The 27,239-nt window shown below is 44.8% G+C and overlaps 1 protein-coding gene across 2 annotated transcripts in view; it reads left to right on the top strand.

Annotated features, from left to right (window-relative positions):
• Positions 1–12,538: 12,538 nt before the first annotated feature.
• sdk1a (sidekick cell adhesion molecule 1a) overlaps positions 12,539–27,239 on the top strand; it is a 188,164-nt gene continuing 173,463 nt past the window's right edge. For both annotated transcript variants that reach the window (XM_077009200.1, XM_077009199.1), the window contains exon 1: positions 12,539–13,941. In XM_077009200.1, the coding sequence (XP_076865315.1) occupies positions 13,584–13,941 (358 nt within the window). In that variant the 5' untranslated portion in view covers positions 12,539–13,583. The remainder of the gene's footprint in view (positions 13,942–27,239) is intronic.

The following is a 27,239-nucleotide window of genomic DNA, read 5'->3' as shown; positions in this document are numbered from 1 at the left end:
ATATGTGAGTGTGTGTGTATGTGTGTGTGTGTGTGTATCTATGAGTGTGTGTGTATACACTTGCTTTTCTCCTACTTCTTTTAAACAACATTTCTCTCTTCTCTATACTCTAAGGTTTACCTAATTTATTTAAATTCATGTGCAATTTAAAACCTGCTACCATGACACCGCAATTGCCTTAGAGTTATTTCTGTCTGTCTGTCTGTCTGTCTGTAAAATATGTGATCCTTGCTGAGCTATCTGGAGTTTTTGACAGGATAGGATAAATGTCATCTCATCACTACTGTAGTAAAAGTCTTGTTGGCAAATGTTTGTGGACACTGAGGACATTTTGTGTTACTTTGTTGAATTTCATGTTTCCTTAAACAATTCATTTTTAAGCATCATAACTATTTGTATTCATTCATACTCAAGAACCTTCAAGCAATTGCCAAGTTCTGTGTTCCTTAGAATTAAAATTACTTTTGGAAATGATAATATAAAGGAATTCTGAATTCTGAAATCTTAAGAATTCTGAATAATTCAAAATGAGAACTTTAAATATGTTTCTAATAATATAAGACATCAAATCAATTATTTTATCCTAAAATCTGTAAATAATACAAGAGGATTATGTTTAATTTGCATGATGGCATAAAATAAAAAAAAATAAAAAAAACTTTAGAGTTGTTGTTTAGTATTCTCCTTAAAAAAACAAAGCTTGGATGAAATAATTTGCCATGATGTCATAAACATTACCTGAACTTAGTGGAAGCAAATGATGTATGCAAATTATACATCTACATGCTTCTTTCACACAGTAGATCATGTTGCAAAGGTTTATTTGGAGATAGATATCAAAGCAGAAAGATTATGTTAAACCCCAGAATACTGGGATTCTTTGCAATTAAGGAACTCATTAACATCCAGGAATCTGTTTCACTGACATTTGGAAGAGTGTTTAAAGGTGTACTCTGTGAATTTGGAAGAGTGTTTAAAGGTGTACTCTGTGAATTTGGAAGAGTGTTCCAATGTGTACTCTGTGAATTTGGAAGAGTGTTTAAAGGTGTACTCTGTGAATCTGGAAGAGTGTTTAAAGGTGTGCTCTGTGAATTTGGAAGAGTGTTTAAAGGTGTGCTCTGTGAATTTGGAAGTGTTTCAATGTGTATTCTGTGAATTTGGAAGAGTGTTTCAATGTGTATTCTGTGAATTTGGAAGAGTGTTTCAATGTGTACTCTGTGAATTTGGAAGAGTGTTTCAATGTGTACTCTGTGAATTTCCACTGACATTGCAATCCCACTGTAATGGCCTGAATGAAGTGTGTTCAAGCCTCGGTTGAAAGTGTCCACTGATGTCAGGCACTTTCCACCCTCTGGCCAAAACTACAACCAGATCGGGGCATCACTGGTAAGGAAGGAGAATAGTAGGGACTGAACACAATTGTGCTTCTCCACAACTACAGTTCTCAGCACATGTGATATGTGATAAAACATCCCAACAGTAATGCCTCCAACAGGGACACATTCAAAAGGAAGTGAGACCATTAGCCACCGTTCAAGACAGTGCCATCTAGTGGTCAAACATATGATAATTTAAAAAGAGTATTCCAGATCAAGGTTTAATTTGAATCAAAGTTAACACTCTGTTGGAAAACAAATAATAGTTTATAAACCTTTAAATCTCTGTTTTACTTTTTGATGTTCCATATAATTCATCATACTAGTACTTCTTGTTTTTTTAATGAATAAGTGATGTTTTATCTGTATTCAGCTTAGTTACCCTTGACTACTAGGACAATGTGAACCTAATAGAAGTATATGATTTCAGATTATTATTACAGAACTGTTAGCAACATGGCATCAGATATGGGCCAAAAAGCTGGGTCCCACAAAACCCTAGCAGTGCACGGTCCTTGAGAAATCAGAGGTAGAAAACACAGGGGAGACTTCTGGAAGTCCACCAGGGTGGCATGCACCAAGGCTGTTCATGTCCTTGTTAGCTCTGTGTGGCAGAGGGAGACAGAGAGAGAGAGAGAGAGAGAGAGAGAGAGAGAGAGAAGAGTGGGAAACAGAGAGAAAGAGAGAGAACACGAAACTGGTATAAAGCGTGCTGCAAATGAGCGTGGTCCTCCTGCAGTACGCAGGTGTCCCTCGGCTACGGGAGCAGCCTGCTAGCTCTTCATCCCTCCTCATCCTCATCCCTCCTCATCCTCATCTCTCCTCATCCTCATCCCTGGCTCATTTCAATTGCAGACCGAACCAGCATGAACCCACCTGTAATTGGACAGGGCAGAATTCACCCCGAGACGCCAGCGCCAGCCTGTGCCCCTCCCTCTGTCCGCTGCAGCCTGACACCCATGTGCAGTGCACAATGACGATCACAGATAGACGCTCTCGTTGCATAAAATGGTCCCACACCATTCCTGTTTTTTACACAAACAATATAAATGTTAAATATGTCGTTCTGGCTGAAAATGATGTTAGTGATCAATGCTACTTAAAAATGTTTTCATTTATTCAACTAAACCCAACTAAATCAATTTAGAGGCTTGGAGTGCCTGAGCCAAACCCAACCAATCTACTGAAATAATAAAAAATGTAGGTTCAGTACTATACATAGTACTAAATGACTAATGTATAAACAGGTTGACGTAACATAGTGGAAAGTCTGGATTTGACTGCAGTGATACGGGTGCTGGTGTTATAATGGACGTGGGCCACAGCAGAAGTGGATGTTATTTTGAAGAAGAGGGAGCCATGACGGTTTCTTTCTTCTGCTGCCTGTTGGACAGTGTGGGTCTGACATCAGCATGGCCACCTGCACAAATACTACAAATGCCATAAATACCATAATTACCGAAAATTGGTAAACCATTTTCAAAACAGTCCTTTGGTCCTGACGGTATGCTTTTATTCTTAAAGCCCTGGTGACCAAACCCTACTGATGTGATGAAGATGAGGGCCCATCCATGAATACAGCCCTCTTTGTTACTAATTCATTGTGGATGTGTGATTAGGGAGGCTGTATGAATGAAAGACACACCGAACCATCATTCTCAATCAAGACCGCCAGCACTAAAACATCATTTACCCTCCTGAAATAACCAATGAAGCGTTTAAAACCACCCTGCCCTTCAGGTTTGAGCTTCTTTGCTCTTCATTTGATTTCATTTTTCAGTATAGGCCTACAGCAGACACATTCATCACTGTCTGTGCACAGTAATGCTGTAGACCACATATGTCAAAGTCAAGGCCCGCGGGCCAGATCCGGCCCGCGAACTGATTATCTATGGCCCCCTGGATGATATTTAATTACTATTAGAACCGGCCCGCAGGCCACAGCCGCCCGCTGGTGTTTTGCACGCACAAACACTACATTCCCCACAATGCAACGGTAGCCCGCGAAGTCACTGCAGCGCACACAAGCGGCAAAGGTCCGCTCGGTGAAAATGACGTAATCGCAGTGGCTCCGCCCGTGCGCGAGGGCGTCGCGCGCTGTCGATTCGCGAGGTCGTGCACCTCTCGAATTTTGTAACGTTGTGCGCACCAGCACGTTAAACTTAATTAAGTTAAATATTTATACATATATTCGAAATGATTCGACATAATTCGCTTTTATTCACATTATTTAATGGTTGTTTATTTTCAATCTTAACGTCTTCACGTTCTCTCAAGAGGCTCGTATTTGTTAACTGTTCATTTGTTGTGAAACGAAGTAGTTACAATTTCAAGCATTTTCAAGTGCTTTAGCCTAAATTCCAGTACTTTTCAAACCTTTATTACTTTATTCATTTAATGTACAGGACATGTTTTCTTTGAAGGAAGTTTGTTTTTATCAGTTTGCTTGTTGAAAAATTTTTTCACTTGAAATTACTGACAGATCCATAAGAAAGTATTGCTTTATTCATTTAAGCATTAAATAATAAACACTGTGTTAGGTCTTGGTTCAATAGGCTATGTGCAATCATTTCAATGTTTTAATAAACATTGAACCAGTCCGGCCCTCGGCTTGTTGCAAATTTGGTTTTTTGGCCCTCGGTGCATTTGACTTTGACATCCCTGCTCTAGACTCTGGATCTAATTCTATAAACAGCTATTGAGCACAAACAGCAATGCACTGGAAGGCAGAGCAAACGTCCTGTTACTGAGTATAGTAAACAGTAATTACAAAAAATAAAAATGCTCAGTTTAAAATTTGCTTCATTCTTCAGTCTATTCATTTCATAAAAGCCCCAAATATTTTGGGGTCTAGATTAATAGTGCTGCATGGTGTTGCTTCAATAATGAACTGCCTTTAATATGAGCTGTAAGTCCATAAATGAAAGTACATCAGAAGAGTAGTTCGTTTTTTAAGAGTTATATCCACTGTGACTGAGCACCACTTAGAACGAGTGGCCACTCTTAAATATCCACTGACATTTCATTCACAAGATCACAGTAAGGGAACTCAGGAGGTCATATCATTCATTCCTCTAATACAATCTGCAGTGCTTAAAAGGTGAACCTCTCCTCATCCTTCACAATAATCTACTCTCAGCAGAGCATCACAAAGGATCAACCCATTCAATATTAACACATTAGTTAAGTGCCATTGATTTATCTCATAACGATTTATCTAATAATCTAATAATGCAGCTTAGCGTCAGCTTTATCTGTGGTTAAACCTAATGAAAACGAGCCCTCGTTGTACCTGGTGTCACCTTTTAATCTTTTTGTCTGTGTATTCCTCACTGCGTTGACTAGACAAAACGCTGATAGATTGCACTGACAACTTGCCAGTATTAATTCATTGGGGCAGATATGGTAACCAGTGTTGAAGCATTAAGGTCCAGTGGAAAGAGACTTACAGTCTTACTGACGTTTGCAATGGGAGCGGGCAAGTGTTCATAATTAGGGGCTGCTTCACCTGATCTTAATTAAACACACCTGCAAGACTATAACAACATTAGTCAAACGTTCCCTGAACCTTCAATGAATATGGCAATTCTACTTGACATCAAATGTGTTAAAAGGAAACATTTCTTAATAGTGTGTCATTATATTTGAAATAAAGCGTCTCATTTCAAAGCAGCTTGTGGATCGGGTCTCAGAGGCTCTGCAGTATACGTCTGACTCAGTAGCCGGGGTGGCGAGGGTTTAGCAGACTTGAATAAATTAGACTAGCCGGAATGGGGAAGCGAGAGCCGTGTGCTGTGCTTCTGTGTTAGAACGTGACTCTCAGCGTGTTCCATCAGATAGAAGCAGGGCTTTCTTTTGAAGACCTGCTGGTGACAAATGATCCGGGCCTTCTGTGCTACACACCAGAGAATAAGGGCTTTCATCATTCAGCTTTAACAAGATGCTGAAAAGCAACACCAAAACATGGCTAAGGAAATTGAACATAGAGCGTGTAACTAATAGCTATGACCCCTGGATTCTACCTTCAAGGCATTATCCTACAACTTGTGACTGGTGAATAACAGTGGATCATCTTACAACAAAAGTAACGGGTGAATAAAAGCGTACGGGGAAAGTTATTGTGCATGCAATCACATCCTTGCATGATGATGACAGTGATAACAAACATGAATAGGATTTCTGGTCATAGAGGCATTCAATTGCATTTATTTAGGTGCTAATAATTACTGTAAACTCCCACATGAAGGTTTGAATATCACAGTTGAAACAGGCCTTAGAATTAGTAAAGGTTACAAGTCTTTTTTGCACAAGAGTAGGAGATAAGAGTTGATTCGAAAGTTTCTAAAAATTAGATCTGTATTTTTAACCTAACACATTTGTTTATCACTTTATTTATATTTGACATTTCCAAAACTCGGATCAAATAATTCAACAGGTTGTACAGACCATAATTACTCGTGTTAAAATTAAAACAATAATCCAAAACCACATACATACTGCTCATAAACTGTAAATTTAAAAACGAGACACGCACTAATTCAAGTCAACAGGCCTTAGAGAGTGAGCGCGTATGGCAGCAGAACTGTAGAACTGATATAAAGATGTCAGAATGTTCAAAGGCATGTCCTAACCCTAAATTACTGGTCCATTATAAGTGGATAATTACAGCCTTCATCTGATTGGTTGGCAAGCACAATTTGTCAGCCACCCTCTACACTATTCATGACTGGACAGTTTTGCCTACAAGACCACTGCTGACTGGATATGTGTTGGGTATCTACACTGACTGGTACCAGCATAACTGTGGGTGTCCAGGTGGTACCAGTGTATCTGGTGCCAGTTCATGTATTATTTTTATGTGTTATTGTCAATGCTGTGTGGAGAGTGGTGGAAGACATTTCCGTGCCTGTGGTCAGAAACTAGGTCTAGACACCAATGACAATGGGGTGGATGTGGCTGCACTCAGATGAATGCGTGTTTCAGTCCTCCTGATCTAGTCCTGTTCTCAGCTGACACTGCCTGTATTTGCAGCTCAGTCATTTTAAGGTTGACCACATGGTGAAAGTCCTGGTTCTTCTTTTGGCTCTTGTGATGTTCTCTAATTCCTCTGCCTCTTCCATCAAACTTCCATCGCTGCCCAAGCTGTACTACACACACGGCCTTTCGCAAAGTGGGTACTTATGCAAATTTGTAATGCAATACAGCTTGGGATGTTCAACCCGTGATGCTCTTAATTTATGCAGAATGAAGCGCGTGCCACATGTAGGGATGTGAGCACAGCACGGCACCGCCAAACTGCATTAGAGATGAAGGCTCAAACCGCGCCAGCAATTTCTCAGATTTGGTCTGGAACATGAGTTACACAATTTGGTAATTGTGCTCAAAGTTTGAGTTTTCTTGTGTAAACAACAGAGGGAAAATATCAAAGGAACAGAAACATATAGCCCCCTTGAACAGAGCATCGGCGTTCCTGCGAAGCTTTCGTGAGACAAAACAACGTATGTCCCAGACCTCAGAAGAGATTCGGTGGTAATAACTGAAAACTCAGATGTGCTGTGCCACAACTAGACCTTTAATTTCACCTTGGGTGTGACATCTCTAGCGTAACACAGCTATCAGCAGCACACACACAAGGTCCCACGGCTCATCTCTCCCTGTTCCAAAAGACGTCCACGCCCTCCGTCGGCAAGACCTCCGCTCCTCAAGGTGAGCGCTGTGGTGCTGTCCCTTACGCGCTCTCTTTCTGCCTGGAGCCGAACCAAGTGGAAGTGCGATTTTCACATTTCGCAGAGAGAAAGGAGAGAGAGAGAGAGAGAAGAGAGATAGAGAGAGAGAGAGAAGAGAGAGAGAGAAGAGAGATAGAGAGAGAGAGAAAGCAACTTTGTTCCTGGCACGAAAAACTGTTGCAGCAGCCAAACAGTAGAGCATCTTCTCTGGAATGCAATTACGCGCACTATATCAGTGTTTGCACATTCGAATCAAAGTGAATATGTTATGATTAAAGGAGACTAATTAGACGCTTGCTTGCCTTGTGTGATATTTCTCATGAGACAAGGGAGTGAAGTTTTTAGTACTGCATGGAATTTGTAGAACTTTGACCTACAAATTGACACAGACTCGCACTTATCATAAACATATTTGTCCCTAAGCTCTTGAGTCTTCTGCCTCTAGGTGAGCTTTAATTACATTCATTTTAGCTCAGTGCTCGCTAATTAATTAAGAGTTAATTAATTAAGAATATGTTTCTCAATTAAAGCTGATGTTTGCATGTAGATTGATTTTAGCAGCAGGAGCAAGCCCGGTGGCACTCTCGTACTTACGGAAACCCTTCGGTAAGAGACCACTGCCACAGAGAAGAACAACGCTAATATTCGCAGCTCTTAGCATAGACGGCAATACTCTCTAGAGATGGACACCAGCCGCACACCACTGCTTCTGTGAACTACGCATCCACCTGCCACATGTGACTTATATGTTATCTCCAACCCCAGTGGCGCACACAGTGCCGACCCTTCCATATCCCATAAACAACAGGATGCACACGACACAGCTTTAGCCGTCGAACGATTTACATTTTGAAAGCCAATCCTAAGTCCGATTTGATTTATGTTGCAGAGGGCTCGGGAACCGGGTCGTGGACGCGGTAAAGACAGACGCGCCAAAGTGACATGCGGCTGCTGTCAAGAGTGTTTTTTTCTAGGCTTTCTACTCCTGACTTAATTACACTTCAGAGAGCTTGGGCTGATAAGTTCCAATTGCCCGGACAGGCGGCCAAAACATGCGCGCGATAAATTTTATCTGCGCTAAATGAAACTTGTGTGACTCGCGCGTGACTCCAGAGCGAGTGCGCGCGCTCATTCGGTGCGCAAACACAGGCGCTGAGGGGACGGCGGGAAACAACGGCTCCGGTGCCACCGCCCGGGGTGTCAGGGGGAGCGGGTGGCTTTATTTTAACGGGGTGAGACAGCGAGTGGCCTTCTTCGTGCCAGCCAGGCGTGGCAAGCGTCCCTATCTGAACATTTCCTCATTCTTCTCGCGTTTTCTGTAGCCAAGAATGGAGTTCAGAGGGGTCGCCAGGAGCCCCGGACAATCACAGTGCGGAATCTAAATGTAGTCCCCTTTCGCTCTCCGCTGAATTCGAAAATCGGACGGGCTGAAAACCAAGTGAAGACAAACGTGCCCGGATTGCGTTTTTCTTAAACAGCACCACTTGTAATGCCAGACCTGATGAGGTCACGGGGCCACCGTGAACACTCACGCGCTCTCCTACGCAGTCTGTACTGTACCTCGCTAGCCAGATCAGTCGATTATTTTTGCTCTGCTCGGGACAAAGTGTCACAATCCAGTGGCCTTGTAGAATCTGTAGAGACGACGCTTCAGTGTGGTCACATTCACAGACTCTTCTGCCACATCTCCCATCTAAAGGCACGTGCACGTGTACTCCTTCGAAAAGGGAATGAAGGATTAGTCCTTGGATGCAATTTCCTCGATATGCCAAAGAGGGCACTGTGGGGCTACGATTCGTACAAGTGCACGCAAAGACGCCGTATGAAGTCAAGAAAATTAATTTAGTATGCATTAGTTTAACAACATATAGAAGAAAGAAATGATAGTTTTCGTATTCTTATGTACATTAATGCTGCTTCTTTTCTTCAAATGAAACAATTTATATGTTAAATCTGAAGTTATGAATAAAATAAAGCAAATAATAGCAAGTTCCCTATAAGCCTCATTAGTTTGCACATATCTAGTAAAATACCAGCATGACCCCTGTTCGTGTAACATATTCGCCAATCTGCTGTGTTTACACCCACATGTTCAGGTAGAATAATCAGCCTTGTTGATAAGACAGACACTGCACAAACTCATTTCAACTTAAATGCCAATTAAGTTTTGTTAAAGCATGGATAACGTTCTCAGTGTCATTTAGAGTCATATATCTTAGCTTCACCCTAAGATTTCCTCCTCCCACACACACACAGACACACACAGACAGACACACACGCACACACACACACACACACACACACACACACACACACACACACACACACACACACACACACACACACACACACACACACATACACACACACAGGCACTTACAGGTTCAAACTAAATAACTAAGTAGTGTACCATTGTGAAAGCAGTGCTTGGACTGGGTGTACTGAGTCCTGATTGGTGAGTAGCTCTCAGCAGGAGCCTCTCTCTGATTGGAGGATGGATCCTTTGCATCTGCTTTGCGTTTTTTTTTTATCAACCACACTGAGTGTTGGCAAGGAGACAAGGCAGTCAAGCCCTCTAATGAGTAAATAGGGTCTGTTTATCAGAGCTCCAGATGAATTCAGATGGGGAGCTGCTGTTTTAAAAACAGGAATGTAAATGCACGCGTGAGTACTCACACACACACACACACACACACACACACACACACACACACACACACAGCCCCCACACATACAATCACACACACACACACACACACACACACACACACACACACACACACACACACACACACACACACACACACACAACACCCCCCCCCCACAGACACACACACACACACACACACACACACACACACACACACACACACACACACACACACACACACACACACACACATTCTCTGAAACCTTACAATTATTCTCAGAAATGTCTGGTAGTTCACACCATGGCTCCTGTCAGGGAATGAGGACATTAGATAGTTGAATAAACAGGAAACAGAATCTCCACTGTGCATGATATTTGTTTTAAAAAGATGTTTGGGAAATCAATTTCACAACATCCCTCACTTGAGGCAATCCAGATGTTTTTTCTTTGGAGTGAAAGCAGAGAACCACTGCTCAGATCTCCTCTGTTTCCCTTCTGTGATGAACAATACCAACATTCAACAGTTGACAATCCTAGGTAGAGGATCTCTTTTTTTCCATTTCATTCTTTTTCCAAACTATTAACACACCGTAGCTGATTTGTAATTCCAAAGCAGGCCGTGGACACCTCTGCGCTTCTCCATCTGAAGGATTTATGGCTGGCGGGCTGCTGTAAGACAGACACGACTCCTGAACCTGACTGGTGTTATCTCATTTCCTTGATATTCCCGTAGCACAGCAACAACAAAGCTCAGCATGTCCGATGTCTCACTTTCATCTGACGGCACCTCAGCTGCTGTGTCATTGCTAGTGCGCTTCACATAAGGGGGATGAAAAATGATTTATTGGCCCCTGTCAGAAAGAGGTAGTCCAGCTCGCCTCTAGACGCCGCAGTGCTCATAAAGATATAGCTGTGGACATGTTCAGTGGGGACGGGCTCTGACAAGACCCAGGGCTGTTCAGTTGTACTGGGCATGTGCAAGTTCCCTGCACAAGCTGAATGCGGTGAAGGCGTGTGAGTGCTGGGAGACCAGTGAACACCACAAGAACGGGCTTTAAGGGTATTTGTTGGACAGATACACACCAGGAAATGATTTACTTGATGTGTTTGTTCCTGGCAGTCAGGCTGAAGGTGTGTTCACACAGAAAAGGCGAGAGCGTTGTGTTTGAACATCAGTCCCTGCGGCGACACAGGCGGTCGTCTGAAAGGAGCACGTGAAGTGGATCAGGCAGCCAGAGACACGGGAGCATTAACATTCACGGCCCTGATGAGAACATGGTGGAGGAGCAGGAGATGACGTGCCCTGTGGGTTAGGGATGGAGATTAGCACACCGTTATCGTGTATGATGCCTGTTCGTCATGTGCCACTTTGATAATCCTGAATATCCAAGTAAGATAAATCACGATGCTCTGTGCCATGCACTAATGAATCACCCTGACACCACAGCCTGATCTAATAGATCTCTTCTGTCATATTACAGATTCAGGTAAACAGCCCAAGCTTCCTTTAGCCTACTGGGTTTCAGTGGCGGCAGGTCTTCTAGCAGGTTTATGAGATGATAAAAAAAAAACAGATAGGTACTCCATGAAACACACAAATCAGTTATGATGTCAGGCTTCTCTCATGCTATATCTAGACAATAATAAAGCAAAAAAAATAAAACATTGAGGAACAACTACCCTGACCTCAACACCCTGACTGGAGCCAGCAAGACAATCAACGTAACTAGGCAAAATGTGGCATTTAGATTTGTTCATTATGCAATTATTAAAGGTATAATAAGCAGTTTCCCAAGAAGTAAATAACATGAAAATTGTAATCAATGTTAACATAAACGTGTAAGATTTTACAAAAATCGTTCTTTGCGATTATTTTCATTGCAGTATGAGATCAAAATATAGCCACCCACCACCTCAAAAAAACCATCTTAAATATTACTTGTAGGTTTAATGGTTAAGGTTGATGTAAAGGTCACGAGCAGACTGTACTGTGCCAGACAGAAAAAAGAAAAAGTGTACGTAAACCAATGTAACTGTGTAATTAACAGTTACAACACGTTTGTTAGCTCTCTCTAAAAGTAGTTCATTAACAAAGAACGAAAAGAGAAAGAATATAACATAACATTTGTTTTTGTAGTCAGAAGTGATGCGGATTTTTTGTATGTAAATTCAGTGTCATTTTCCCAGGAATGTATTCTTCATTTCATACTGCGGTGCTGCACCCCGAGGTTAAACAGATTACACATTAATGTCGGAAAGTATTTGTTTTGTGTACTCGGTTGATCAAGGTTTCTTACTTCAAACCGGAAACATCATTTTAACAGAACATTAGAGCCTAACGAATGTATATACATAATTCATAGCAGACGAATGCACCTCATCCTTTTCATTGGATTATAGTCGAATTCAAGATCTTCAAATGAAATTTCCTGGGCAGTCTAATCCAAACAATGAAATATGGAGGTTGTGGAGTTCACTAGGTAATGTGCTCACTTATATTTGAATTATTTGCTATAGTCTCTTTTTCCTATTATTGAATTTGACTACTGGCAAAACGTGTCATCACCGGACTTGATCTATGATCCTTTTTCTTGACATTTATCAGCAGTATTTAAATAATTACACATCACATTTCAATGCTTCCAGAAATATCGGGATTATTTTACAACTCACGCGAGGGACGACGGGTTTATTTACACGTGAATTAGTCTCACGCTGACGTGCGTTAAGCGTAAGTAACCAATGAGTTTGAAGAAGGGCGGAGGAGTCTAACGTTGATCCAGGAGGAAGTTGGCGGAGCGGCGAACCTGTGTCGGAGTTTAAGCGCGCGTCCAACGCCGCTCGCGCAGTTTGTGCAGTCGCTGGGATTCTCACCGGATCTGCACGCGCTCGACTCCACTTGCATGTTGGCGCTGCGTAGTGCTGCTGCACCGGTAAACCGCGTACGGCTGGCTTCTAGTATCACTATGGAACATCTAATTCTACCATAAAACACAAGCTACCGAGAAAAGTCGGCTCGGTGCATTTTGGAGAACGACTCGGTGATGTATGAGATGGTTAATGTGTAACTATATTGTTGTTACGGCCGGCGAGGGAGAAGGTGAAACTCAGCTCGTAATCCGAGAGATAGGGAGGCACTATCTGTTTTGTTTCAGTGGCGCCTAATCCACCAACGTGTTGAAACAGACGCGCTTCAAGAAAACAACTGTTAAACATCACGATAAGAAACAAGAGAAATAAAGCCAGGGATCTGGATTCTGAGGACCATTGCTTATTTATTTATTTTTGCATTTTTTTGGATGGATGTAGGACTTTGCGTGTGCAGGGCTCTCGTTATTTCAGACGTCTGGGCAAAACGGACGGCGTAACTTTTAACTTTTCCACTGGTTGATAAAGGAAAGAAAACCGCAAGCTCGGGAATGACGAAGGTATCTCATTTAAGAGAGTTGAAAACGGACCATAATGATTTAGACATATAACCCACATCTAATCTAATATACGTTGAAAGCAGGAGCCCGTGTCCTGTGAGCGCCTTGCGGTTCCGATCATCCAGATAACAGGTAGGATACACAGAAGAAACGCCGTGGGCTACTGCGATGTTTGGACCTTTATAATAACACGACAGTCTTGACTAACTCATTCGTATCAGGAACTATCGAAGTACAGCACCAACATTTGTGAAGGACCAAACGGCATGCTCCTGTTGATGTGTGTGGCACTACCGTCCGAACTGGGTAGTTCCCGTTAGGAATAGTTCCGTCACGGAACCGGCAGGCGGAATGAGTCAGTAGAGACAGACGGAGACACGAGAGGAACCGTTCACACTTCATAATGGGCCTTGGTGGGATTAATGGAGCTCCTCCACCTTCATCCGAGACCAACGAGAGAGACGCGGAGTTCGGGGGTCTGGACCCGGGGCTGTGTGCTGAGGGCTCCGTCAGAACCGGGTCAGCCAATGCCAAGACCCAGAGTCCTCCTCACAAACTCACTCAAAAGAGCTTTACCACGTCGGCTTGTGGGGCGAAGAATATTACCGCACACGATGATAAAATGATCACTGCAAATATTACAAGAAGTTCTTCTGTGAGAAATTGCATCTGGAATGAAAGGAGAAAGTTTGTATTATGTGCTTGGTGTTGGTGGGCGTTCTTCTGTCTACACATCCACGTGTTGAAAGCTGTGGCACAAGGTAAGAAAATAGACGAGATGCGTCTAAAAACGTGTGTGTACGCATCAGTGCGCATGTTCGGTGCTTGCATGTAAAGTACGGAACACGGAGCCCTTGCAAGGTGCCATGAAGGGAATGAAATCAGCGCCAGCCTTCTGGAACATATGACAGACAGGGCTGGAGACACCGGCGGATTTGCCGACGCAGATCTGTGGTGTGACCCAGTCGCTTGATTTCAATAATAATGGAGACACAAACTGGCATTGACGGAGGGGCTCCAAGCTTTGGACGTTCACGCACAAAACAAGTCATTAGGTCAGACTGGTCACAGATGGCACTCGCGTTATTTGCTTTCCACGGTCACTCTATTATTGGATTGAATTCAGTGGTGTGGTTAGATGCTGTGGGAAAAAGTTTAGCAGTTGGGACGATAGAGTTTCCTTACAGATATGCTGACCAGTGTTCCAAAATAGATAACTGTGGCTAATTAAGTAGACGGTTTTATTTGCTGAAGTGTGGAATCGTTAAAACAGAATTCTCCACGTTATGGTTAAATGCTGTCAAAGATTCAAGTCTAAGCAGTGCTTTCCAGTTGGGTTTCCTCCACAAGCTTGCATCATAATTCTGATTGGATTTATTTGACAGAGAAAAGCATGATGTGATAATCTTGAAATAAGCCATGTGTGGAGATGATCGGCCCTGCATAATTATTGATGGCAAGCTTTTTGACTCTTCTGTTAAGTGGTTTTACTGAATATAATCAGTACAGCACAGTGTATTAAATGAATTTTTGTAATTCCCTCAATATCGCAGAGATTAGAGGCATTTTCGTCTCGTAATCTAAGGATAAATGTTCTAAAATAAGAATGTTTATGAATAGGAAGCTACATCCAACCCCCAACAATTTCCTCCCGCAATATATATGTATTTTTGTCACTTGACATGTTTCATTTGCATTTTTGAAGACAAGAGCAAATGAGTGTCAGTGATTATCCGTTTAAGGAGGTTCTCAGGAAAACTTGTAAACAGACAGCCTCACTTTAATCCCAAAGCAGACAGGCCCAAGGTCTTGGGAATGTTCCCTCTCACATATACCGGGATTATATGTGCCTTTTACTTTGGTTTTGCTGAGTATGATGCAAAAAGGCAAGACTGATTGGTTGACTGTTGCCTCACTGCAGAATTGCATATTTAGATTTACAGTTAACTTGCTAACAAATCCTATGTTTTAGCAGGTGGTCTATGGGAAATCCCAGTGTAGTGTTTTTGTGATTTGATAATGACAGAGATTATGCAGCTCTCTATGATACCCAAGAGTGTTGCAGCAACTCGGTGGCGATTTTGAACGGGAAAGTACTCCATGTTTTGAAGCAAGACAGTGTAGCCGAAATTCTCTGAGGTTCAAATAACCAAAATCTCAAAACTGCATTTTCAGGGTATAATTAAATATTCTGGTATCACGGTAAGCAATTAAAGACAGCAGTTAAAGGTTTCTAAAATGTTAAGGGGTTGATTTTCCTGAGTTGATTTTACTGCAAAAATGAAATGTTTTAGGGATCCAAGACCTGCTGTGTATGTTGGTAGTTTGTCCTCAACATGGCGATAAGGAGGATGTGGTCCTGTCATGGTTTACACCAGTTTTCTATATGCTACAGGTGGCCACAGTTCTGCCTTTGTCACTTTGTTGTTAACGCAGGTTTGAAAGCGAGTTGAGTCTTTTGTTTGTGCCCTTTGTGAATGCTTTGAGTGCTCCAGTGTCTGCAGCCATCTCAGCATTGCTTACTGATTAACTCTGACCACTGGGACGCAGAACATTCCTGACACAATCATGGATATGGTTCAATTCACCATGTGAAAAAAACAATTACGGTTAACAGGTTCAAAGCTTTACATTTTCTTTATGAAGAGGTAGTGACGCTGGGCTGGATATCATACCATATTACTTAATAGCTTATATGTTTTCGTTTGTAAAGGTTGAGGAAGCGTGGTGTGCAACTCCTGGGTCAAGGTTTCAGATAGTTGGAGAGCTCCCAGCAGTGTTCTGGGAATGGGGTAGTTGTTATTGATTCCAGCCAATGAGCCAGCACTGTTTTCAAGGCTTGCATGCTGGGATTTGACTGACATTTTAACCTTTGTTTCATCCAGTATAGAAACAAAAGTCTCTGTTTTTTGTAATACAGTATCTCACAATTCTTTTACTTTGTGCTGGTGCTTGCCAGTTGTATGGAATATGGTGGAGTACAGTCCCTGAGCACATGTTGTGGACCAATGGGACAGAACTGGTAGACCAATGGGACAGGGACAGCACTGGTGGGACAGGGACAGAACTGGTGGACCAGTGGGACAGGGACAGCACTGGTGGACCAGTGGGACAGGGACAGCACTGGTGGACCAATGGGACAGGGACAGCACTGGTGGACCACTGGGACGGGGACGGCACTGCTGGACCAAAGGGGCGGGGACAGCACTGGTGGACCACTGGGACGGGGACGGCACTGCTGGACCACTGGGACGGGGACGGCACTGCTGGACCAAAGGGGCGGGGACAGCACTGCTGCTGGTACGTGAAACTGGGATCAGTTCAGAGGAGGAGGAGCCAATGTCTACACTTTCACCAGGGGACAACTTTGATAGTGCTTGATGTTTTTTAGGCTGTAAAGATACAGTTACAGAGACAGACCCAGGCAGAAACTGAGTGAGGTCAGTGTTATTTAAGCTGCACAAATCACAGCTGGGCGTCTTGACTAATGGCGTCTGTGCCTGTAACAGTAATGACTAATGGTGTTGGTAGCTGTTGCGTGTGTAAGCGTGGTTTCTTCCTCGTTTAAGTGCTACTGAATGGGCCGTCTTCAACAAGCTGTGCCTCACCACTCATTCCTGACTGTGTACCTTTGCATTTCATTGCCACACCATCTGGGCAATCCGTTTCCTACAGGCACTTCTGGATCTTGCTTTCTGTTTTTTTTTACTATGCTCTAATGTATCAGAAACATTTGCCCATATTGGGGAATTTTTGATAATTTCTTTCACTGGAACAACTGCATGAAATGTTTGTACTGCCATTCTTTAGACCATATGATTTGTAGTCGGGTGTTCAAACGGGCCCATACAACCATATCTGATTGATTTGTGTGGACAAAGGATGCATGTGCATGTGATTTCTAGGGCGCAGTGTTGCAGTTAAGGATGTTACATAATTCATATAAAAGCTGAAATATGGCTTCCTGTCTACTAGATTAAAATGATGAGCAAGACCTTCAGAATGTAAATTCAAACCTTAGTTCATTTATATGAGAGTCTTGTTTCACCCCCTGTCTTTGCTGTAAGCTGTAAAAGGAATTCAGTCATTTTGTTATTTTTGTTTTGGTATGTGAAATTATTAATTTTATTAGTTGACTGTGGACAGACTCGATTGCTGAAACCACACATCACACATTAGCCTCCACCAGTCCTGGTGCAAATAGTACAGTAAAGAAAAAATGGTCATAAAAACGCTGATGATAATTGACTAATTGCATAAAAATATAATTTTGTGATAATTCCACGCACGATGCACACCTATTACCTCTCAAAAGCTCTTCACAGATGGCTAGGTAATCAGTTCAGCACTGAGCTGGCAGAAGTAAGACCAGGTTTAAGCACGGACTTAATTGTGAATGTTAGACATTTTGAACCAGATCAAAGAACGGGCACCTCTAGGCACTTAATAAAGAACAAGCCACAGTGGCGTTAACAGGCCATGTGAATCATCACACCCTCATGTCACACTGAATGATTGTAATTGAGCAATTGGTTCTGAATGGGTTTTTAAGAAGATGAAAAAAAATCAATAATTTAATCAACCATAAAGTGTCCTGTCAAAGCAATCACCAATCTTTCTTAATGCCATACAGCAGAAGAAGGACTAAATGAAGTGTTATCATGCAACCTGTCTTTGCTGAATCTCCTGAGCAGTCTCTGCTAACATATTAAAGATTTTCTATAGCCCATTTTAAATACCTTTATGCAAATACACCTCAATACTGTTCATAAAATATAGGTTTGCAGTGTGGAGTGGCAAGACTCCAACAAGACAGTAGGGGAGCATCTTCCATGGAAGACGCTTGACCATCAGCCACCTGGGCTTCCTGGTCGTAGATGGTATGTGACGTTCCTCGGCCATGATCAGAGCCCTAGGGAGCAGAACTCATGTCATGGAGTCATTTGAGAGTAATAAATCAGGGCGGTACGTGAATAATCCCTTCATATTACCTGCAGATGGTGATGGCGAATGCGTGCATCACACTCAAACCAGGTAGCAGACTGAGGACTGTTCGATCTAAATGGCCTGAGACTTGTTTTGTCTGCCATTTTGCTTCCACTTTCACATGTGGCACGTGGCCGTTACAGTTCAGACCTTGCGCCACTGAAACACATTTTCTAGATTGACATGTTGATTGTAGGTTAACGTAGCCCATCATACTACCAGATATGAGATACTATGGGTGATGGCTTCTCAAAGAGAATGCCACAAAGCTGAAGTTGACATATAACTGTGACATTTTAAGTTAAAAACATTTCACTTACAAAACTAAACAAATCAGGGAAACAACACTGTAAAGAACTGTTTCTCAATCCCTTTTCTTTATAAGCAGAGCATTTCCAGGTTTCAGGATGAGATCCATCTTGTTACAAATAAGACTGCCCTTGAGAGGGCTTTAGTGAATATCTGATGCACTGAATCATGTGTGTTAGGTCAGGGAAGTCCCTAACTTGTGCAGAGCAGGTATTTTGCAGCTTTGTTCCAGAGCAATCATATCTGCAAGTTTTCATTTGCTCCTTGGGTAAAAAAAAAATGGACCACATGATTCATGTTGACAATATGCGACATGGTGGTATCATGCCTTTGTAATATTGCCCATCGTAGGGACTTTTACTCCCTCACGAGACAGGAAAATAAATCACAGATGCAATTTGTGCTAGTTTTCCAAACAGAAGGCTTGTTATTGATCACAAAACCTAAACCTCTCCTATTTTCACCCTATTCTTTTCTTGTGGTCTACAGATTTATACACCTGCTGGGCACTCATATTAATATTGAATATTACCATAAACAAATATTTTCTAACTGTCCCTGTAGGCCTGGATTATATGGCAAAAATGCTAACAATATGAGAGATATGAGATTTTTCCATATTGATCAATATCATTATTGATCACAGTACATAATTTCATAAAGCTGCCAGTGTTAGAGTATCCTAGTGATTGAAACCCAGTGTTCACTAGTACATATTCATAAAAATAGTATAATATTAACATTTATCTGTGTAAGCATGCTTTATCTGCTTTAACTTTATTTTAACAAAATTAAGTAATATTTTGTACTGATTTTATCTCTCAAATGTAGATAGTAAAAAGATTCTCTTAAAAAAATGTAGTTGCAAAATGTAAACACTAAACCAGTCTTTATGCTACATGTTTTTCTATAATTGAAAATGTGTTTGTCAACAATTTATTACTCTTTAGAACAGGGGTGCTCATTACGTCGGATCGCGAAGGAAGTGTCGGTCGATCGCGAAGGAATGTGCGTAGATCGCGTCACATAAAATAGTAGTAGATGAATCGCACATCTGCACTGACGGTTGTATTTTGATTGACATTCACGGTAGCCAATCTGCAATCCACTCAACAAATTACGTCCCGTCGTCCCCCCCCCCCCCCCCCCCCCCCCCCCCCCCCACTCACCAAATTACGCTCGCCACCCCCCCCCCCCCCGCCCCCCCCCCGGCTCAACAAATTACGTTCACCGCCACCCCCGGTAGATCTTTCTGACTTGGTCATCTTATAAGTAGCTCGCAAGCTGAAAACTGTGGGCACCCCTGCTTTAGAAGAAATGGTGAGTTCACTTTCACTTCTGCTGGTGTAACATTCCCAATTTCCACTAATTTATTTGTAGTTTTCAGAGCTTTCTTCAGCGCTAGTAGCTCATATAATGTTTAGTGATAGAAATAGAGTGTACTCTGATGTACAGACCAACAGACGGACTGGCTGTTGTCGAGATTATTTCTTGTGTGTGATAGGCTGTTACATTTGTCCTCATCGAGTAAAGATGTCAAAAACTTATCGGTATCGACTTACATTTTATTGCGATCCCATTACGAGATCGTTTAATCACCCAGCACTATATCCCTGGTGTTTATATGGCGGTAAGTAGAAGCAGTTTTCCACTGCTGCCTAATCTGTGTAGTCACACTGATAACTAGCCACATGAAAGAATGTTTCCATTGAACATGGGTCCATTAATCCCAGCGTGAGAACAGGGTTTTGCTTTCACATTATCTAACATGTGTGTTATCTGCTGGAATTGTCTGTTGTCCAGCGGGGCAGGAGGTCAGTGTGGAATCTAGCCGAGAAGCAGGAAGCACCTGTTGAAACGTTGTCCTGCCTTCCACAGACGTCTGCCGATAAACGAGATGAATCCCAGCATCACTTTTAGTCCTGGAATCACATTAAAAGCTGATTTGGTTTTTTGAATGGTGGAATTCCAGCAAGTGCTTATGGGCTCAGGCTTTCATGTTGCTATATGAGAATGAAAGACCGTAAATACTCAATGCCCTGCCAAATGCTCGGGCTCAGAGTGGAATAAATATTTTACACATTCAGCATATTCCTGTGCACTTGGATCAGTGGCACTGCAATCTTTACGCCCCCCTTTAAAATATGACCCCAGGGTTCCTGAGGCAGTCTGTCGTCTGCGCCCAGTTGAAACGACAGTGTCATTTACAACTCCGCAGTCGACCCTATGCAAACGCGCTGTGCCTAGATTCCCAACGTGCAGAGATTTGCCACAGATTTGCACACATGATCCAAGCCAGCGTAAGCCAGACTCCAGCGGAGCACTTTTAAAGTGAAAACCACCAAAGCACCCAGCTTTGCAGCTCGGTGTTATCAAAGGAAGACGTTCCTTTGCGAGGCGGCGACACGGGGCGGTGTGGTGGTAGGCAACTGACGAGGGTCGTAGCAGAGTCACTTGGTTTGGCTCCCCTTGAAGGATTTGGCTGTGTTTTTCACTCGCCTCTTTCTCTTCGTCCTTCGCAGCAGCCGTGGCGCCGGCTCTGTGTCTGATGCTCGAACGGCAGTGATGTGGTGCCTTCTAGAACTGGTGCCACTTCCTGTTCTCCACAACTCAAAACATAACAGTTCCAAAGTCTGGCACCTTCATTAAGCCTTCCTCAGCCGGAGAGCAAAGCGGAGAGGTGTTCCGATGCTTCCTTCCCACATTTTGTCTTTAGCAGGCTGCTTTGATCGCTGACAAGGCACATGTGGGTACTGTGTGAGTGGTCTGTGCGTTGGGTTGGGTCTCTTCATCTTGGAGGTAGAGCAGTTAGAGTCTGAGGTTAAGTCTATGGGCTTAGACAGAAGTTAAATATGGGGCAGGTGGATGTGCTGTGGTTTGACAGCTGTGCTTTATGAAAGTGAGGAGAACTTGTTCAGTGGGCCTGTTAAACGATTAGACGCGGCCCAGTATTCGTTTTAATAGGCTGGATTTAGATAGTTTCAGCTTCTGCAGGGGGACCTTTCCATTCTAGCTTTCTCTCATAGGAGTGTTTTTTTTTCAAGCATCTTTGAATGCCTGCTATGGAATAACAAGTATCAAGAATAGCAACTTGAGCTGGAACAGGCAGACATTTTTAGGTTTTTATGTAAATCCTTTAGCCGCTGACGTATCCAGAAATGTGATGGAAAAGCCAACGTAATTATTCCATTATCAATAAAGTGGAACTGTGTCAAACAGAGGCAGAATGGAGTGTCTCCTTGAGACAGTAAATTCCTGACTTTCACCGGGCCCATTGTGTGTCCTGCAGTGGAAACAAATATTTTGTCGGAGCGGGCGGTGCATTAAATTCCACTGCTTCCCTCCATTGCTCAGGCACACAGTGACTGCAGTTGAGGGACGACGACTTCGCTAATGATCTCTCCTCTCATAACAGTCAGCCTGAAGCTCTTTGGGCGTTGTTGGCAGTGCCGTATGAAAATGAGGCTGAAGCACTGTGGTGGTGGAGAGTGTGAGGGAGGGGTAGGTGGAGGGGGTGTGAGGGAGGGGTAGGTGGAGGGGGTGTGAGGGAGGGGTAGGTGGTGGAGAGTGTGAGGGAGGGGTAGGTGGAGGGGTGAGGGAGGGGTAGGTGGAGGGGGGGTGAGGGAGGGGTAGGTGGAGGGGGTGTGAGGGAGGGGTATGTGGTGGAGGGGGGGTGAGGGAGGGGTAGGTGGTGGAGAGTGTGAGGGAGGGGGTAGGTGGAGGAGAGTGTGAGGGGAGGGGGTAGGTGGAAGGGGTGTGAGGGAGGGGTAGGTGGAGGGGGTGTGAGGGAGGGGTAGGTGGTGGAGAGTGTGAGGGAGGGGTAGGTGGAGGAGAGTGTGAGGGAGGGGGTAGGTGGAGGGGGTGTGAGGGAGGGGTAGGTGGTGGAGAGTGTGAGTGTGAGGGAGGGGGTAGGTGGAAGGGGTGTGAGGGAGGGGTAGGTGGTGGAGAATGTGAGGGAGGGGGTAGGTGGAGGAGAGTGTGAGGGAGGGGTAGGTGGAGGGGGGGTGAGGGAGGGGTAGGTGGAGGAGAGTGTGAGGGAGGGGTAGGTGGAGGAGAGTGTGAGGGAGGGGTAGGTGGTGGAGAGTGTGAGGGAGGGGTAGGTGGAGGAGAGTGTGAGGGAGGGGTAGGTGGTGGAGAGTGTGAGGGAGGGGTAGGTGGAGGAGAGTGTGAGGGAGGGGTAGGTGGAGGGGGTGTGAGGGAGGGGTATGTGGTGGAGGGGGGGTGAGGGAGGGGTAGGTGGTGGAGAGTGTGAGGGAGGGGGTAGGTGGAGGAGAGTGTGAGGGAGGGGTAGGTGGAGGAGAGTGTGAGGGAGGGGGTAGGTGGAAGGGGTGTGAGGGAGGGGTAGGTGGTGGAGAATGTGAGGGAGGGGGTAGGTGGAGGAGAGTGTGAGGGAGGGGTAGGTGGAGGAGAGTGTGAGGGAGGGGGTAGGTGGAAGGGGTGTGAGGGAGGGGTAGGTGGAGGGGGTGTGAGGGAGGGGGTAGGTGGAGGAGAGTGTGAGGGAGGGGTAGGTGGTGGAGAGTGTGAGGGAGGGGTAGGTGGAGGGGTGTGAGGGAGGGGTAGGTGGAGGAGAGTGTGAGGGAGGGGTAGGTGGAGGAGAGTGTGAGGGAGGGGTAGGTGGTGGAGAGTGTGAGGGAGGGGTAGGTGGAGGGGTGTGAGGGAGGGGTAGGTGGAGGAGATTGTGAGGGAGGGGTAGGTGGAGGAGAGTGTGAGGGAGGGGTAGGTGGTGGAGAGTGTGAGGGAGGGGTAGGTGGAGGGGTGAGGGAGGGGTAGGTGGAGGGGGGGTGAGGGAGGGGTAGGTGGAGGGGTGTGAGGGAGGGGGTAGGTGGAGGAGAGTGTGAGGGAGGGGTAGGTGGAGGAGAGTGTGAGGGAGGGGTAGGTGGAGGGGGGGTGTTCCTGGCAGCTGTGTCACATGCAGGAGCTGGGTTGCAGCAGGTGGCTGATTTGTGACCAGCGTGCCACGTCTAATGACCCGGCCCAAACCATGTGACATCACGGTGCATTCAGAGTCTGTGAGAGGACTGCATTTTCATTTAATCATTTACATTCAAATAAGCTCCCAGACCAAGGACCTTCTACAATATCGCTTGACTGTCTCACACACTAACACACAAACACAGAGAATAAGCAGGAATGTCAGTACACCCCACCGGATCTCTTCTGTCGATACATGTAATATCAAATGGCTGTTTGATCTCTGATTTTGACATTTTAAATCATGCACTAATTTTCGAAGAGGCCGTAATATATATTAAATGTGTCTTGCAAACTTGTTCTATCTTTTCACAAATGCCAGTAGATCGCTGCTTGGGTGTGATATTTTAGAGAAAGATTTTTCACAGAGGAACTTTAATGCCATTGATTGAAGTGACAGGATCTGGTGAGGTATTGCCCAGTGAGCTGTTTTTTAATTCCAAGTCCCATCCATATATTAGCCCTTATTGGCAGGGCCGTGATCATCATCTTAATCATGGCCATTGGAAGACGTAATTGCATTCTCTTAATGTGCGAAAAATAGCATTTGACCTCCCTTCTTCACGCCTCACTGCATGGGTAACGTGAGCTGTGGTTTTTGGTGTTGGCCATCAAGTCCTTGTCCCTGAAATGTTAACATGGCTTAATAAACATTCCAAGTGCCCCATTAATTGATGTTTCCATTAGAGATTATGGCTGCTAATGGTCTATGGTCCAACCATCTGAATGATCTCATAATCAGAACATAACAGGAGACTGTTGCTCCTTGCAGGATACAGGGATTAGTAGTAGTCGGATCAAACCCAAGTCTGTTTAGCACAGATATGATTGTTAATCCAGAGTTTTTGCCACTGTGCTCCACAACTTTTGGACTTTCTGGACCGTGAGCTGCAGGAGGGGAATGAATGGGCCCGATTACTATGAATTTTAGCAATTCAAACAAAGGTGAAGTGTATGTGCATTAAGTGCACGAGCAGCGTGTGGTGCAGTAGGCATGCTGGCACACTTGCATTATGAAACAAGGGGCGCAAGCAGCTTCCTGTCTGCTCACTCTGCAGATGTAGCACTTCTCCCTATAGGAGCCTTGCTGATTTTACAATCATTGGAACTGTGAAAGTGGCAACTGAACTGACCAAAAAAAACAACAACACAACAACAGCACACATCTTGTTGGCTGATTTTGTTTAATCCTAGAAGAGGCGATTTGAATATGTACGTTAGAAAGAAATCAAACTGATAGTCAAAACAAATAAACCTGAAAATGACCATGACTGATTGGATATATTGTGCAATCAGCAAAATGAGATTTTCTCTAATGACATACAGTGTCGGAGGGGAGGGAGGCGTGTCCTGTGGCTAATCTGTCCTGTGGCTAATCTGTTGCGTTTGCATTAAGGTAAATGGATTGCATTCGCCTAAAATTACAAGGTCAATTAAACTCAATAAACAAGCTGATTATGCCCGAGCATGGAATTAATGGTGAGCAACTGGGTAGGTGGGGTATGTTGGGTAGAGGCGTGTGCTGGTGTGTGCTGAGCAGACGCGTGTGCTGGCCTGTGTTGGGTAGACGCGTGTGTTGGCCTGTGTTGGGTAGACGCGTGTGCTGGCCCGTGTTGGGTAGACGCGTGTGCTGGCCTGTGTTGGGTAGACGCGTGTGCTGGCCTGTGTTGGGTAGACGCGTGTGCTGGCCTTTGTTGGGTAGACGCGTGTGCTGGCCTGTGTTGGGTAGACGTGTGTGCTGGCCTGTGCTGAGTAAACGCGTGTGCTGGCCTGTGCTAGGTAGACGCGTGTGCTGGCCTGTGTTGGGTAGACGCGTGTGCTGGCCTGTGTTGGGTAAATGCGTGTGCTGGCCTGTGCTAGGTAGACGCGTGTGCAGGCCTGTGCTAGGTAGACGCGTGTGCAGGCCTGTGTTGGGTAGACGCGTGTGCAGGCAGGGGCTGGCACGCTCAGTGTGGCCACGCGGTCCTCTTTCATGCTAATGAGACAGGGTGAGCATGCCCGGCTGGAATGATGAGGCCAGTGCAAAGCCACTGCCCATTATGCAGGCTTAATGGCCTTGCTGTTGTCAGGAGCAATGCATCTTAGGGCGATGAGATCACGCTTGCTCACGTCTTCAGGCACTTGCTGCCCCACTAACGCTCTCAGTCTGCGTCTGCTGCAGCTGTCTGTCTGTCTGTCTGTGCGTGTGTCCTTTGTGTTCTTGCTTTCGGATACCTTCTGTTGTTTAAACCTGTGCACCAGGGGCTGGAGTGTGTGCAGCCCTGTGAGTAGTTGTGAGCCAGGCTCTTCATGGGGCCACAGGCGTCGGCCTTGAGCTGTTGCTCGGGTCCTGCAGGGAGCAGCAGGGGGCGTGGCAGGATCAGCAGGGGGCGTGGCAGAATCGGCAGCGGGCGGGGCAGGAGCAGCAGGGGTGCCACTTCACGAAGACACGTAACAAAGGGGAGCAAGAGGCTGCTCTCGGAGTAGCCACGGCAAACTAGCTCTTAAATTGTGTTTTATTTTATTTTTGCTGTACGAGAGACTGCAGGTGGCTTCCTATTGTGATTGAGGACAGAGGGGTTTATCATTGACAGGCAGCCCTTTATGTCCCAGTTTAATTGAAGAGGTTTGTCGCCCCAAGGTCACTGAGGAGACTGGAGCTTTAGTGATAAGCAGTCAGGGTTTCTCATACCACCACTAAGACAAATACCTTTAGCCTCAAGAAGTTGCGCTACAGTGTAGAACAATCTCGCCGCTGGTCCAAAGTGCTGTGGTTTCCCCACACCACTCTAGGTAGTTATGTTGCCTGTACTGGCTTGAGCTCTTCCGTGAAGGACTGTAAATGGAAACAAGGTTGTTACCCGGTAATGAAAAGAGGATGTGAGCTGGGTCTCCGTGGACTTTCCACAGCCTCTCCTTTAATGGAGTGACTTGAGGAGTGGATCCAGGACACTGCAGGATGGTGCTGGGTGTTGTAGGGGGAGGCGGGACCTGTGATGAGGCCGAGAAGCCATGTTGAACGTGAGAGGTGGCACATCTGATAACCTATAAATAATGGGGCTGAGAGAGGAGCTAGCAGACACACTGCAAGGGAGTGTGGGAGTGTGGGGGGTGGGGCTATCTTCCGGTTGTTTTTCCTCACCAACACGGAGGTGTTGAGGGAGTGGGGGTCACATTCATCTCCGTCTGCCCTCTCTCAGGACGGGTTCACCTCTAGCTGCCCGTAAGATGGTGCGCTAATGCAGGAGTGGGCTATTAACTGAACCAGTCAGGGCGCCGGGACAGTTGTGTGCTCCTGCAAATATGGATACGTATGCGTGCGGTTGGGGCGTAAGGCGTTCAGACCAGCGTGACGGCATTTTTCCAGGCTGCATGGGCATCTGCAGGGAGGGCCTGGAAAATGGGACGCAGTTGGGAGAAGCTGGCCTTCACGGCAGCAGCCAGATGTTTCAGCCGGCGGCTGGGATTGAGCTGTGGATTGGCAGTGCCTCACTAGAAGTCATCATATCCAGGGGCAAAGGTCTGTGTAGTGTGAACGTGAGCTGCCTTATGTAGTTTTGCCCTGCGGCCTTGATATGTGAATGCAATTTGGCAAAATAAATAAATAAGTGCACATGTCTTAATAATATGGCAACATCGACACATAATGGAGAGGAAGTGTTGCATTTAGTGTGTGTGTGTGTGTGTGTGTGTGTGTGTGTGTGTGTGTGTGTGTGTGTGTGTGTGTGTGTGTGTGTGTGTGTGTGTGTGTGTGTGATAGAAAGAGAGAGAGTGTTTACGGTCAGAAAAGAAAAGGCAACAGACATCCATGTCA

The sequence above is a fragment of the Brachyhypopomus gauderio genome, chromosome 6 (genome assembly GCF_052324685.1).
Source record: "Brachyhypopomus gauderio isolate BG-103 chromosome 6, BGAUD_0.2, whole genome shotgun sequence".
Classification (NCBI taxonomy): domain Eukaryota; kingdom Metazoa; phylum Chordata; class Actinopteri; order Gymnotiformes; family Hypopomidae; genus Brachyhypopomus; species Brachyhypopomus gauderio.
The sequence above is the reverse complement of the archived record's forward strand: the minus strand, read 5'-3'. Positions and strand labels throughout refer to the sequence as shown.